At 40.7% G+C, this 12,195-nt stretch overlaps 1 protein-coding gene across 3 annotated transcripts in view; it reads left to right on the forward strand.

Annotated features, from left to right (window-relative positions):
* The window catches only part of PIEZO2 (piezo type mechanosensitive ion channel component 2), a 479,940-nt gene that overhangs the window by 74,734 nt on the left and 393,011 nt on the right, over positions 1–12,195 (forward strand). For all 3 annotated transcript variants that reach the window (XM_032152839.2, XM_058438662.1, XM_032152840.2), the window contains exon 2: positions 10,093–10,188. In XM_032152839.2, coding sequence (XP_032008730.1) covers positions 10,093–10,188 — 96 coding nt within the window. The remainder of the gene's footprint in view (positions 1–10,092; positions 10,189–12,195) is intronic.

Consider the following 12,195-nt stretch of genomic DNA (forward strand, 5'->3'; position numbering starts at 1 on the left):
AGCGTTGTGCTGACACACTGCAGCAATGTCAGCCTTCACACATTTCAGGATGAAAATGTAATGTTAAAACATGACTAAATGGGAGAGCATATTTTCTTATTTGAAATATATCTGTAGGCCGGGTGCAGTGGCTCACACCTGTAATCCCAGCACTTTGGGAGGCAGAGGCGGGCGAATCACGAGGTCAGGAGATCGAGACCATCCTGGCTAACACGGTGAAACCCCGTCTCTACTAAAAATACAAAAAATTAGCCGGGCGTGGTGGCGGGCGCCTGTAGTCCCAGCTACTCGGAGAGGCTGAGGCAGGAGAATGGCGTGAACCCGGGAGGCGGAGCTTGCAGTGAGCCGAGATTGCGCCACTGCACTCCAGCCTGGGCGACAGTGCCAGACTCTGTCTCAAAAAAAAAAAAAAAAAAACAGAGTAGATAATGGGGGAAAGAATTCTACGCTGATAGATAATGAATCAGGTGACATAACGGCCTTTTTCCTTCCTCTCATTTCTTTGACAGGTTTGCTTCCTCAGGAAAAAAATCTACGGTTGTTTAATTTTTTTTTCCTGCTCTATTGTAAATACTTTGCAGCTATTTCTCTTTTTTTCTATTCATAAAATAACCATAATTTTGAAAGAATGTCCCTTTAAAAGCAATCAATTTCTTCAGAGTACAGAAAGAAAATTATTAAAGATACAAACAATTTCTAGAATTCCTGGACCGACAGAACTGTTTTGTCAGTTGGTTTTAAAGTTGCTTATTCGGAGTAATGTTTACCTATCTACTGCTGTGGCAACTGTTAAAATAAACAAAGCTCCTTGAGGCAATAAAGAGCATTTAAAACACACTTAGTAGAAATGGAGGTTCTAAACATTTAAGGCACTGTTGCCTAGGCCATTAAGAGTGAGACCTTGTTTGGCCTTGCTAAAGGGATAAAGGAACTGGGAGGGCACATCTTGCCAAAAATTCAGCTCTGAGAGCACTTACCTTTAATAGCATAATCTAAAATTACTGCCTTGAGCTACTATAGAATGGTAAATTAAAGTGTGCGTAAACCTCTTTGTTTACGTACATAGTGCAGTAACAGGAAAATTATTCTGTATCTATTGCAACACAAGTATTTTTACAAATGTTATGTGGCCACCTTAACCATTTCATATCTGCAAGAGGTTTTCCCCCATCTATATTGACACATTGTAAATTGTCAAAGTCAAATCGATCATTTTTCCTACTTCTTGAGTTTTTTCCAAATTGCACACCATCTTTCATCTTTAGAAAATAAAACTCATGAATGAGGCAAGTCCAAGTGTTTACGATTCACATGGCAGTATTAATGTTGATAAAGCACTTCACTTGATAACTTGTTATCTCGGTTTTTGATTGTGAGTTCTTCAGGCCTGGCAAGGTCTTTTGTTTGGGGAATTACTGTCAGCTGTTGTATAATTTTGGATGGTTAAGACCACGTACAAATAGTGGAAACTACAGTGCTAAAGCACCTTAGCTAAAGCAAATAATCTTTTTCCTTTATACACATTGACCTGCATTTTTGTTATTCTGTCAATGGTAACATTGTTGCTGCCAGAGGATGAAGGTACAGCTCCGTGAGAATCCACCAAGAAAGGTGGGGTGTCAGGGGACATTGTGCAGCGAGAATATGATCGCTCATTATGAAAAGGAATGAATGTGCTTTAAATGTCTCCAGATCTTGAACAAAGGCAATATCACACTTGATAAAGAAGCACTTATTGGCTGGGCGCGGTGGCTCACGCCTGTAATCCTAGCACTTTGGGAGGCTGAGGTGGGCGGATCATGAGGTCAGGAGTTCAAGACCATCCTGGCTAATACAGTGAAACCCATCTCTACTAAAAATACAAAAAATTAGCTAGGCATGGTGGCATGCGCCTGTTGTCCCAGCTACTCAGGAGGCTGAGGCAGGAGTATCACTTGAACCCAAGAGGTGGAGGTTGCAGTGAGCCAAGATTGCACCACTGCACTCCAGCCTGGGCGACAGAGCCGGACTCTGTCTCAAAAAAAAAAAAAAAAAAAAAAAGAAGCAGTTGTTATTTGCCTTCTAAGTCCTTTCTAGCTTGAATGTGCCATATTGCCAAGTTCAAAGGCATATTTTACCCTAGATGGAGATTACTCACTTAAATAATAGCATTTAAAGCCCTCGTAGTTTTGGATAACTTTTGGGTAGCATCTTCACGTACATCAAGTAAAATTGTGACTGTCATTGGTCAAATGGGATGATATCAAGTGAAAAGTAAGTGAAGCTGGATTTTTGGAGGTGGTTTATTTTTTATTTATTTTATTTATTTTTTAGTTTATGCACTGGTTATCTATTGCTGCATACAAATTGCTGCATACATTTAGCAGCTTAACACAACAAACACTGTCTCAGAGTTCTTAGGAGTCAGGACTTCAGGTGTGGCTTGGCTGGATCCTCTGGCGCAATGTCTCTTGCGGCTGCAATCCAGGGTCACTCGAGTGAGCACGTTGTCAGAGCAGGACCTGCCTCCAAGCTGACTCGGGTGGCTTTTGGGTGGAAACCTCAGTCCTTTGCCACATGGGCCTCTCTGCAGGACACATGTAGCACGGCAGTTGGCTTCCCACAGGGTGAGCAAGGGAGAGGGGATGCTCAAGACAAGCTTTAGCCCTTTTGTAAGTTAGCTGTGGAAGTGGTGCCCCAATACTTTTACTGTATTCTGTTCATTATAAGTGAGTCTCTATGTACAGCCCACACTCAGGAAGAGGTGATTGCACAAATGGATGTGAACACAAGGAGATGGGGACCACTGGGGGTGGTTTTAGAGGCTGCCCACCACCCTGGGCCACCCTTGTCCTCTCCATAGCTTGTTGGACTTTGCTATAAATAGTGGTAACTAAAAGGTTGTGATGTGGGAAACCAAGACCAGGCTCTGTTCTCCCGCCTCTGAAGTTAATCATAGGAAATCTTCCTTAATGTATGTATTTTGGTTGCAAATAATATAAAGCCTTACATAGCAAAGTTATAAAAGTTTGAAACAACAACATACATACAGAGCGTTTGTCATCATGTTCACAGAGGGCCCTGTGCTAAGAGCAGAGGGTGCGCGAAGGGGTCTGAGGCAATATCACACTTGACAAAGAAGCAGTTGTTGCCTGGGGGCGGTGGCTCATACCTGTAATCCTAGCCCAGCCTTGACCATACTGAGCCCTTGACATTTAACTGGTGAGAAAGATACACAGAATAAGGATGTGGTATGGTGGTGAGGTCATGCGCTTCTTGAAGACGGCACAGACTCAGGATCCCAACTGCAGTGGTGCAAACCTCAGCCAGGCTACATAGCTGTACCCACTGGATCTGCTTCTTCACATGTGAAAAGAAATAAAAGACTTTGTAAAATGATGATAATAACTACAAGAGTTAATTGACATGAAATGCATAGATCGGGGCTTGACACACAGTAAGCACATTAGTATGAGCTATTACTAACATAAATGAATAGTTACATGCACTGTGCATGCTCTTTAAGATGGTACAATCATACGAGCGACTTTTATTTTTCTTTTGACCCAGAAATTCACAGAATTAGGTAATTTTATGTCCGACATGGATTAACATTAAAAAATCTCACCTAGGCTAAAAAAAAGAGAAATGTTCTATTTATTATATTTTTATTTGGGGGCCATGTCAATTGGGGTGTTTTTATTGCCACCAGAAATTCTGCATACCTTGAAACCCTGCAGTTTCTTTTAGATGTCCTCAAGTTGTTTTCATTTTGTTTTTATTCATTCGTTTTGTAAGCATGATGCCCTACTCTGGAGCAGATAGAGTAATGGGTATGGAGGTGACAGAGATAACAAAGATTCTACCCTACCCTGAAGGGCCCCACTGACGTAGAAGTACATGCAAGGGGTGCTGGATGAGACATATGCTTGAGGGGGCACCAGGGACTAAGAAATCTCATTTGGAGGAGGGTATGGTCCTGGACAGCTTCCAGGAGGGGAAGCATGTGAGCTGTGCAGGAAGATGCCTGATGCAGAAAGGACAGGGCAGATGCAGGTGATGTAGTTTTGCAGTAGCATGGAGCGCAGGATGGGCACAGGTGGGAAATTGGAACTGCTAACATAGCAGGAGCCAGGCAGCCCCAAACCCAGGGGAAGAATGATCACTTCCATGGCCACTCAGAGGGAAAACCAAAGTCCCCAGAGCCCTTGCAAGGCCTGGCATCATCCAGCCTCCTGGAGGCCTCTGCTTGCACACTGGCCTCTTTGGGGCTGTCTTCAGCGAGTTGGAGGGGTCAGGCTTGCTTCCACTTTGCCTGAGTGCTTCTCCTATGGGAATTGACAGGAATCACTCACTCAGCTCATCACCTCCCTCACCTCTGGGCTTCAACCTCACTTTGCCCTGCAAGCCTGCCTTCCCCTAGGCTGCGGCCTTCCCTTCTCTGGCTGGACTTCTTGTGGACATAGCACTTCCTTTCCAACAGACCACATGCTTTGCCTTCGACTATGCCCATTGTTCACTACTGTCTCCCCACCAGAACGTCAGCTCCCAAAGGCAGGGCATGATCTCTCATTTCCGTTTTGCTCTCTGATGTAGCCCAAACACCTGGGACAATGCCCATCACACAGTGTGTGCTCACTACATGTTTGTTGGCAGATGAATGACCAAATGTCTCTACGATGTTCTATAAAAGACTTCAAATAAGCAGGAAAGAAAAAGCAGCTGGAAAGAGAATCCAAGCTTGTGTTCTTGTTCTTGTTCTTGTTCTTGTAGATCACCTGTATTTGCCTGTCACTCCAATCTGTGGTGTGAACATTTCTTTCTGCTTTGAATCTTTAAGAAAGGAGGTTGGGATGTGGGGAGTGGTGTAGAAAGCAACAAATATGTGCATGACTCCTTTGGGATAAAAAGAACTTCTTTTCGATTCCTGTTCTCTTCTCCCATGCATTTTGCTTTATTGCATTTTTATTGCAATAAAATTATTGCATTTTGCTTCTTTCCTCGCTGACTTCTAGAATCAGCCGTGGAAGCAGGCACCACGGGTTCTAATGCAGACCCTTGGCTGGAGTGTGCTATGCTCCTGTTGTCTGCATTCTGGGATTAGTGCTTCTTGATCTGGTCTTCCTGTCTGGGTACCCGCAACTCACATCCTGGTGTGTCCCCTCAGCCTGGACTGCGCCCTAGTCCCTGATGCTCAGAACTTCTGTGACCAGGAGCACTTAGGCCCAGTCTGTTCCCTGGTGTCCTCTGCTCAGTCTCCCAGTCCTCCCCTTCTTGCTTCCAGTTTCCTGGTTGTGGCAGCACGTTCACTGCACTTTCATAGGTTGACTTCCTTCCTTCCTTCCTTCCTTCTGGGCTGAAGCCCTTCTGCGAGGGCCTGCAAGGACATCCTTACCAACAGTCACAACAGTCTAGTCTCCCCGTTGCAGTGGACTTCTTTTGTGAGAACCTTTCCCTTTGTGAAGCTAGGCTTTCCTGGTTTTTCTCATATCCGTCTCGAATTTTTCTGCTGCTTTTTTCTTTCCTACGTGCCAGTTTGCTTGCCCCCTCTCATCCCACATGTAGTCAGAGCTAAGACAAACACCTGCCTCCTTCGTGCCTCTCTTCAGTGTTCTTTCCGAGAGTTCATTTTTTCTTATTATTTCAACTAACATGTCTGTTCAGGGCTTGATCTCCATGCCCCTTGATAGTCACCAAGCAGGAATGCTAACAGTCTGTGGGGTTGGTCCCCTAAGATTATAGTGCCATATTTTTACTGTACTTTTTCTTTAGATACATAAATCCTTACCATTGTATTACAGTTGCCTATAGTATTCAGCACAGTAACATATGCTGCATAGGTTTTTGGCCTAGGAGCAGTAGGCTACACCATATTGTCTAGGTGTGCAGTAGGGCATACCATCTCTGTTTATGTAAGCACACAGTTCCCACAAGGACAAAACTACCTAACAATGCATTTCTCAGAGCATGTTGCTGATGCTAAGAGGTCCATGACTGCATTTGTGTCTTCTTCAATTTCTATTATCAATGTTTTATATTCTTCCATTTATAGGTCTTTCACCTCCTTGGTTGGATTTATTTCTAAGTATTATTTGTAGCTATTGTGAATGGGATTTTTAAAATTTCTTTTTCAGATAGTTCATTGTTAGCATATAGCAAATACTACTGATTTTCTTGTGTCGATTTTGTATTTTGAAACTTTACTGAATTAATTAGTTCTAACAATTTTTTGGTTGAATCTTTAGGGCTTTCTTAATATAAGATCATGTCATCTGCAAACAGACAAATTTGCTTTGCTTCTTCCTTTCCAATTTTGATGTATTGATTTCTTTTTCTTGCCTAATTCCTCTGTCTAGGACTTCCTGTACCACAGTGAATAGAAGTGTCAAGAGTAGGCATCCTTGTCTTATTTCTGGTCTTAAAAGAAAAGCTTTAAACTGTCATTGTTGAGTGTGATATTAGCTGTGTGTGTGTTACACATGGCCTTTATTGTGTTGAAGTCCATTTCTTCTATATGTAATTTGTTGAGAATTTTTACCATGAAGGGTGTTGAATTTTGTCAGATAGTTTTTCTGCATCTTTTGAGAAGATATATGGTTTTTGTTCTTCATTCTGTTAATGTGGTGTATCACATTGACAGCTATAGGTAAGTTGAACCATTCTTGCATCCCTGGGATAAAGCCCACTTGTTGATGATGAAGGAGCCTTTTAATGCCTTGCCGAGTTGGGTTTGCTTGCATTTTGTTGAGTACTTGTGCATCTATGTTCATCAAGGACACTGGCCTGTAATTTTCTTTCCTTGTATTATCCTTGTCTGGTTTTGGTATCAGGGTAGTGATGACCACATAGGATGACTTTGCAAGTATTCCCTCTTCTTTAATTTTCTTGGAAGAATTTGAGAAGAACTGGTATTATTTCTCCTTAAATGTTTGGTAGAATTCATCAAGTCCTGGGCTTTTATTTATTTATTCATTTATTTTTGAGGGGAGACTTTTTATCACCGATTCCAATCTCCTTACTTTTTACTAGTCTGCTCAGATTTTTTATTTCTTCATGATTCCATCATGGTAGGTTGTATATTGCTAGGAATTTATTCATTTCTTCTAGGTTATCCAGTTTATTAATGTATAATTGCTCATAGAAATCTCTTGTAATCCTTTTATTCATGTGAAATCAGTGGTAATGTCTCCTCTTTCATTTCTGATCTTAATTTTTTGCATCTTCTCTCTTCTTCTGAGTCTAAGGTTTGTGGATTTTATTTCTTTTCAAAAAACCAACTCATAGTTTTGTTGGCCTTTTCTATTGGTTTTCTAGTGTCTATTTCATTTGTTTCTGCTCTGATCTTTGTTATTTCTTTCCTTCTACCAACTTTGGGCTTGGTTAGCTTTTCTTTTTCTTGTTCCTTGAGGTGTAATGTTAGGTTGTTTGAGATCTTTCTTCTTTTTTTTTTTTTTTTTTTTTTTGAGACGGAGTCTCGCTCCATCACCCAGGCTGGAGTGCAGTGGCGTGATCTGGGCTCACTGCAAGCTCCGCCTCCTGGGTTCACGCCATTCTCCTGCCTCAGCCTCTCCGAGTAGCTGGGACTACAGGCACCTGCCACCATGCCTGGCTAATTTCTTTTTTTTTTTTTTTTTTTTGTATTTTTAGTAGAGACGGGGTTTCACCGTGGTCTTGATCTCCTGACTTGGTGATCCGCCCGCCTCGGCCTCCCAAAGTGCTGGGATTACAAGTGTGAGCCACTGTGCCCAGCCCTTTCTTCTTTTTTATGTAAGCATTTATTGCTATAAACTTCTTTCTTAGAACTGCTTTTGCTGGATTCCATAAGTTTTGGTATGTTGTGTGTCCAATTTTGCTAATCCCAAGGTATTTTCTAATCTCCCTTTTACTTTCTTACTTTCTTCTTTGACTCATTGACTGTTTAGGAGCATATTAATTTCCATGTATTTGCAAATTTTCTGAAATTCCTCCTGTTTTTGATTTCTAGTTTCTTACCATTGTGGTTGGAAAAGGCACTTGATATGATTTCAGTCTTCTTAAAATTGTTGAAACTTATTTTGTGACCTAGCATATGCTCTATTCTGAGAATACTCCATGTGTGCTTAAGAAGAATGTGTATTCTGCCATGCGTGGTGGCTCACACCTGTAATCCCAGCACTTTGGGTGGCTGAGGCAGATCATGAGATCAGGAGATTGAGACCATCCTGGCTAACACAGTGAAACCCCGTCTCCATTAAAAACACGAAAAATTAGCCGGGCGTGTGGTGGATGCCTGTAGTCCCAGTTACTCGGGAGGCTGAGGCAGGAGAATGGCGTGAACCCGGGAGGCGGAGCTTGCAGTGAGCTGAGATCGTGCCACTGCACTCCAGCCTGGGGGACAGAGCAAGACTCCGTCTCAAAACAAACAAACAAACAAACAAAAGAATGTGTATTCTGCTGCTGTTGGATAGAATGTTCCGCATGTGTCTGTTAGGTTCATTTGGTCAAAAATGTAGTTTAAGTCTGATGTTTTCTTATTAATTTTCTGTCTGGATAATCTGTCCATTTGTAAAAATGGATATTGAGGTCCCTGCTATTATTACACTATAGTCTATCTCTTCATTTATATCCGTTGATATTTGCTTTTTATATGTAGATGTTCCAATCTTGGGTGCATATATATTTACAACCATTACAATTGATCCCTCTACTTCTTTGTCTCATTTTATAGTTCTTAACTTAAAGTCTATTTTATCTGATATAAGTCTAGCTATCCCTGCTGTCTTTTGGTTTTCATTTGCATAGAATATCTTTTTCCATCCTTTCACCTTCAGTCTCTGTGTCTTCTTAAATGTGAAGTGAGTTTCTTGAAGGCAGCATATACTTGGGTCTTTAAAAAAATTCTTTCGTCCAAGCTATGTCTTTTGATTGGAGAATTTAATCCATTTACATTCAAAGTAATTTTTTTTTCTTAAAGAAAGTATGCTTACATTTGCCTTTTATTGCTAGATTTCTCCACTGGCCTAATAGGGCCTAATGGAGGAAAAAAATGTTCTTTTTTATTTTTATATATTTAGGGGGTACAAGTGCAGTTTTGTTACATAGATATATTGCCTAGTAGTGAAGTCTGGGCTTTTGGTGTAACCATCACCTAATGGTATACATTGTATTAAGGTAATCATTGGTAGCTAAGGACTTACTACTGTCATTTTGTTTATTATTTTCTGATTGTTTTGTACTTCAGTTTGTTCATTTATTTCTCTCTTGCTGTCTTCCTTTGTGATTTGGTGATTTTTCTCTAGTGGTGTGCTTTGATTTTGTACTTTTTGTCTACTTTGTATCTACTATAGGTTTTTGCTTTGTGGTGACCATGAGGCTTACATAAAGCATTTTATAGTATCACAGAGTATTTTAAACTGATAACAACTTAACTTTAATTGTATATACAAAGTCTGCACTAGGCCAGATGCGGTGGCTCACACCTGTAATCCCATCACTTTGGGAGGCTGAGGCGGGCAGATTACCTGAGGTCAAGAGTTCAAGACCAGCCTGGCCAACATGGCGAAATCCCGTCTCTACTAAATTTATAAAAATTAGCCAGGTGTGGTGGTGTGCACCTGTAATCCCAGCTACTTGGGAGGCTGAGGCAGGAGAACTACCTGAACCCAGGAGGCAGAGGTTGCAATGAGCCGAGATCATGCCACTGCAATCCAGCCCAGGCAACAGGGCAAAACTCAGTCACAAACAAAAAAACAAAAAGTCTGCACTTTTATGGTCCACCCCCAATAACATTTTATGTGTTTGGTGTCACAATTTACATCTTTTTATACTATGTATCCCTTAAATTATTGTAGCTATTATTATTTTTAATAGTTTTGTCTTTTACCTTCAGATTTCTTGGTTAGATTTTAAGACCAGTTATGATGTATTTTAATTATCTGTTTCTCGTCATGCTCAACACAGTGATGAACATAGAATAAATACCTAATTTATTACTTCTTAATTGACGTATCTATTCAGGAGGTGACACTGTTTGATCCAGTGACATCTGAGACCATTTTTTGTTATGCACTCCTGGTTTTGTCAACCTGCCTTTGTTAATGATCTTCTCACTCTCTTCTCTCTCCCCACCCACAGCATGTGCATTCCGATACAATGGGCTCTCCTTTGTCTACCTTATCTACCTCTTGCTCATTCCTCTGTTCTCAGAACCAACAAAAACAACGATGCAAGGTAAGAGAATTTTGCTATTGCATACCATAGAGTTATACGGTCTGAATGTATTTTGCTGGGCTCCTTGGGATGGCCTTTATCCAACGGCAGAGATGTTATCTATGCAGCAGGGCTAGTATGGCATGGAGTGGGTGTCAAACATTTTAAGAACTACACTAATTAGAGCTGTATAGAAGTTGTTTGAAGTTGTTTGTGATGCATGTTTGTCACTTACACAGTTAACAAATTCCCTATCAGGGCTTCATAGTAAGCATGGCAGTATCACTGGAATGTTTTGGCTAGTTAACACTAACTCAAAGTATTGTCAATAAAATAAGACAAATGGCATGACAACATTGGTACATGCATTTGTCTTTTGGGTCGTGGGGAGAGTGTGGTGGTGATTGGAAGAGGCTGAGCAGTATTTGACATTTCTGAGCCATTTACAGGAAGCTTGGTCCCAGCCATAACTTCGTACATTAGTTGAGGTTTCTTAAACATGTCTCAGTAACATAATGAAAGAGAATAATTTGATTTGGAGATGCAGTTCGTCAAGTGTGTTTCTGCAACACTTCAGCTCCCATTCTGGTTACTGTATAAGAACTTGAAGGCATAGAATATAGAGTGATGACTATAATTTATGAGGCTCTAATTAGGAAACATGCTCTGGTTTGTGAATTTTTCAACTTGAAGTTCTGTCACAAGTATTAAAATTAAACCAAACTGAATTAATTTAATACATTGTCTTTTTTTCAAAACACTACCATTATGAGAAGTATGGTCTGTGCCAAATGTTGTAGGTGAGTGCAATGGCCGTATGTTTACATGAAAGGAAAAGGAAGTTGTTTGACCCCATCTATGGAGTGGTGTGGGAAAGGTCATTGGTGATTTCCTTGTTAGTGATGAACTCTTTAGAAAAAGAAGTAAAGACCACAGTGTACACAGAACAACAAATAATGACTCTGTCTTTCCCATTCTGTCATTCTCTGTAAACTTCATAAGGCATATTATGATCTTTCATCATAGTAGTTACGACTGCAGATGGCATGTTGATTTTCCTGTCTCTAAATAACAGTAATTCTAAGTCACCTAAATCATTAATACACAATGCATGTAAAGGGTAGACAAATGTGAGTTGATGCAATCCTTATAAAACTAAAAATACATTGTTAATGGGACCCCACCCACCACAGCCTCATTCCTAAAGGAATTAGCATAAACAGTTTCTGGCCTGAGAAACAAGATTATAGCATACAGGCAACTACTATTCTACGGTTTGGAGCTCCTTTTTCAAAGAAAGAAGGTTGTGTGTGCATTCACAATAAAGTGCTTTAAAAATGACTTCCAACACTATGTTGAATAGGAGTGGTGAGAGAGGGCAACCTTGTCTTGTGCCAGGTTTCAAAGGGAATGCTTCTAGTTTTTGCCCATTCAGCATGATATTGGCTGTGGGTTTGTGATAGATAGTTCTTATTATTTTGAGATATGTCCCATGAATATTTAATTGAACTTATTGAGAGTTTTTAGCATGGAGGGTTGTTGAGTTTTGTCAAAGGCCTTTTCTGCATCTATTGAGGTAATCATACGGTTTTTGTGATTGGTTCTGTTTATATGCTGGATTACGTTAATTGATTTTCATGTGTTGAAACAGCCTTGCATCCCAGGGATGAAGCACACTTGATCATGGTCATGGTGGATAAGCTTTTTGATGTGCTGCTGGATTCGGTTTGCTAGTATTTTATTGAGGATTTTTACATTGATGTTCATCAGGGATATTGGTCTAAAATTCTCTTTTTTTGTTGTGTCTCTGCCAGACTTTGGTATCAGGATGATGCTGGCCTCATAAAATGAGTTAGGGAGGATTCCCTCTTTTTCTATCAATTGGAATAGTTTCAGAAGGAATGGTACCAGCTCCTCCTTATACCTCTGGTAGAATTCGGCTGTGAATCCATCTGGTCCTGGACTTTTTTTGGTTGGTAAGCTATTAATTATTGCCTCAGTTGCAGAGCCTGTTAATGGTCTGTTCAG

The sequence above is a fragment of the Hylobates moloch genome, unplaced genomic scaffold, assembly GCF_009828535.3.
Source record: "Hylobates moloch isolate HMO894 unplaced genomic scaffold, HMol_V3 SCAFFOLD_5, whole genome shotgun sequence".
Classification (NCBI taxonomy): domain Eukaryota; kingdom Metazoa; phylum Chordata; class Mammalia; order Primates; family Hylobatidae; genus Hylobates; species Hylobates moloch.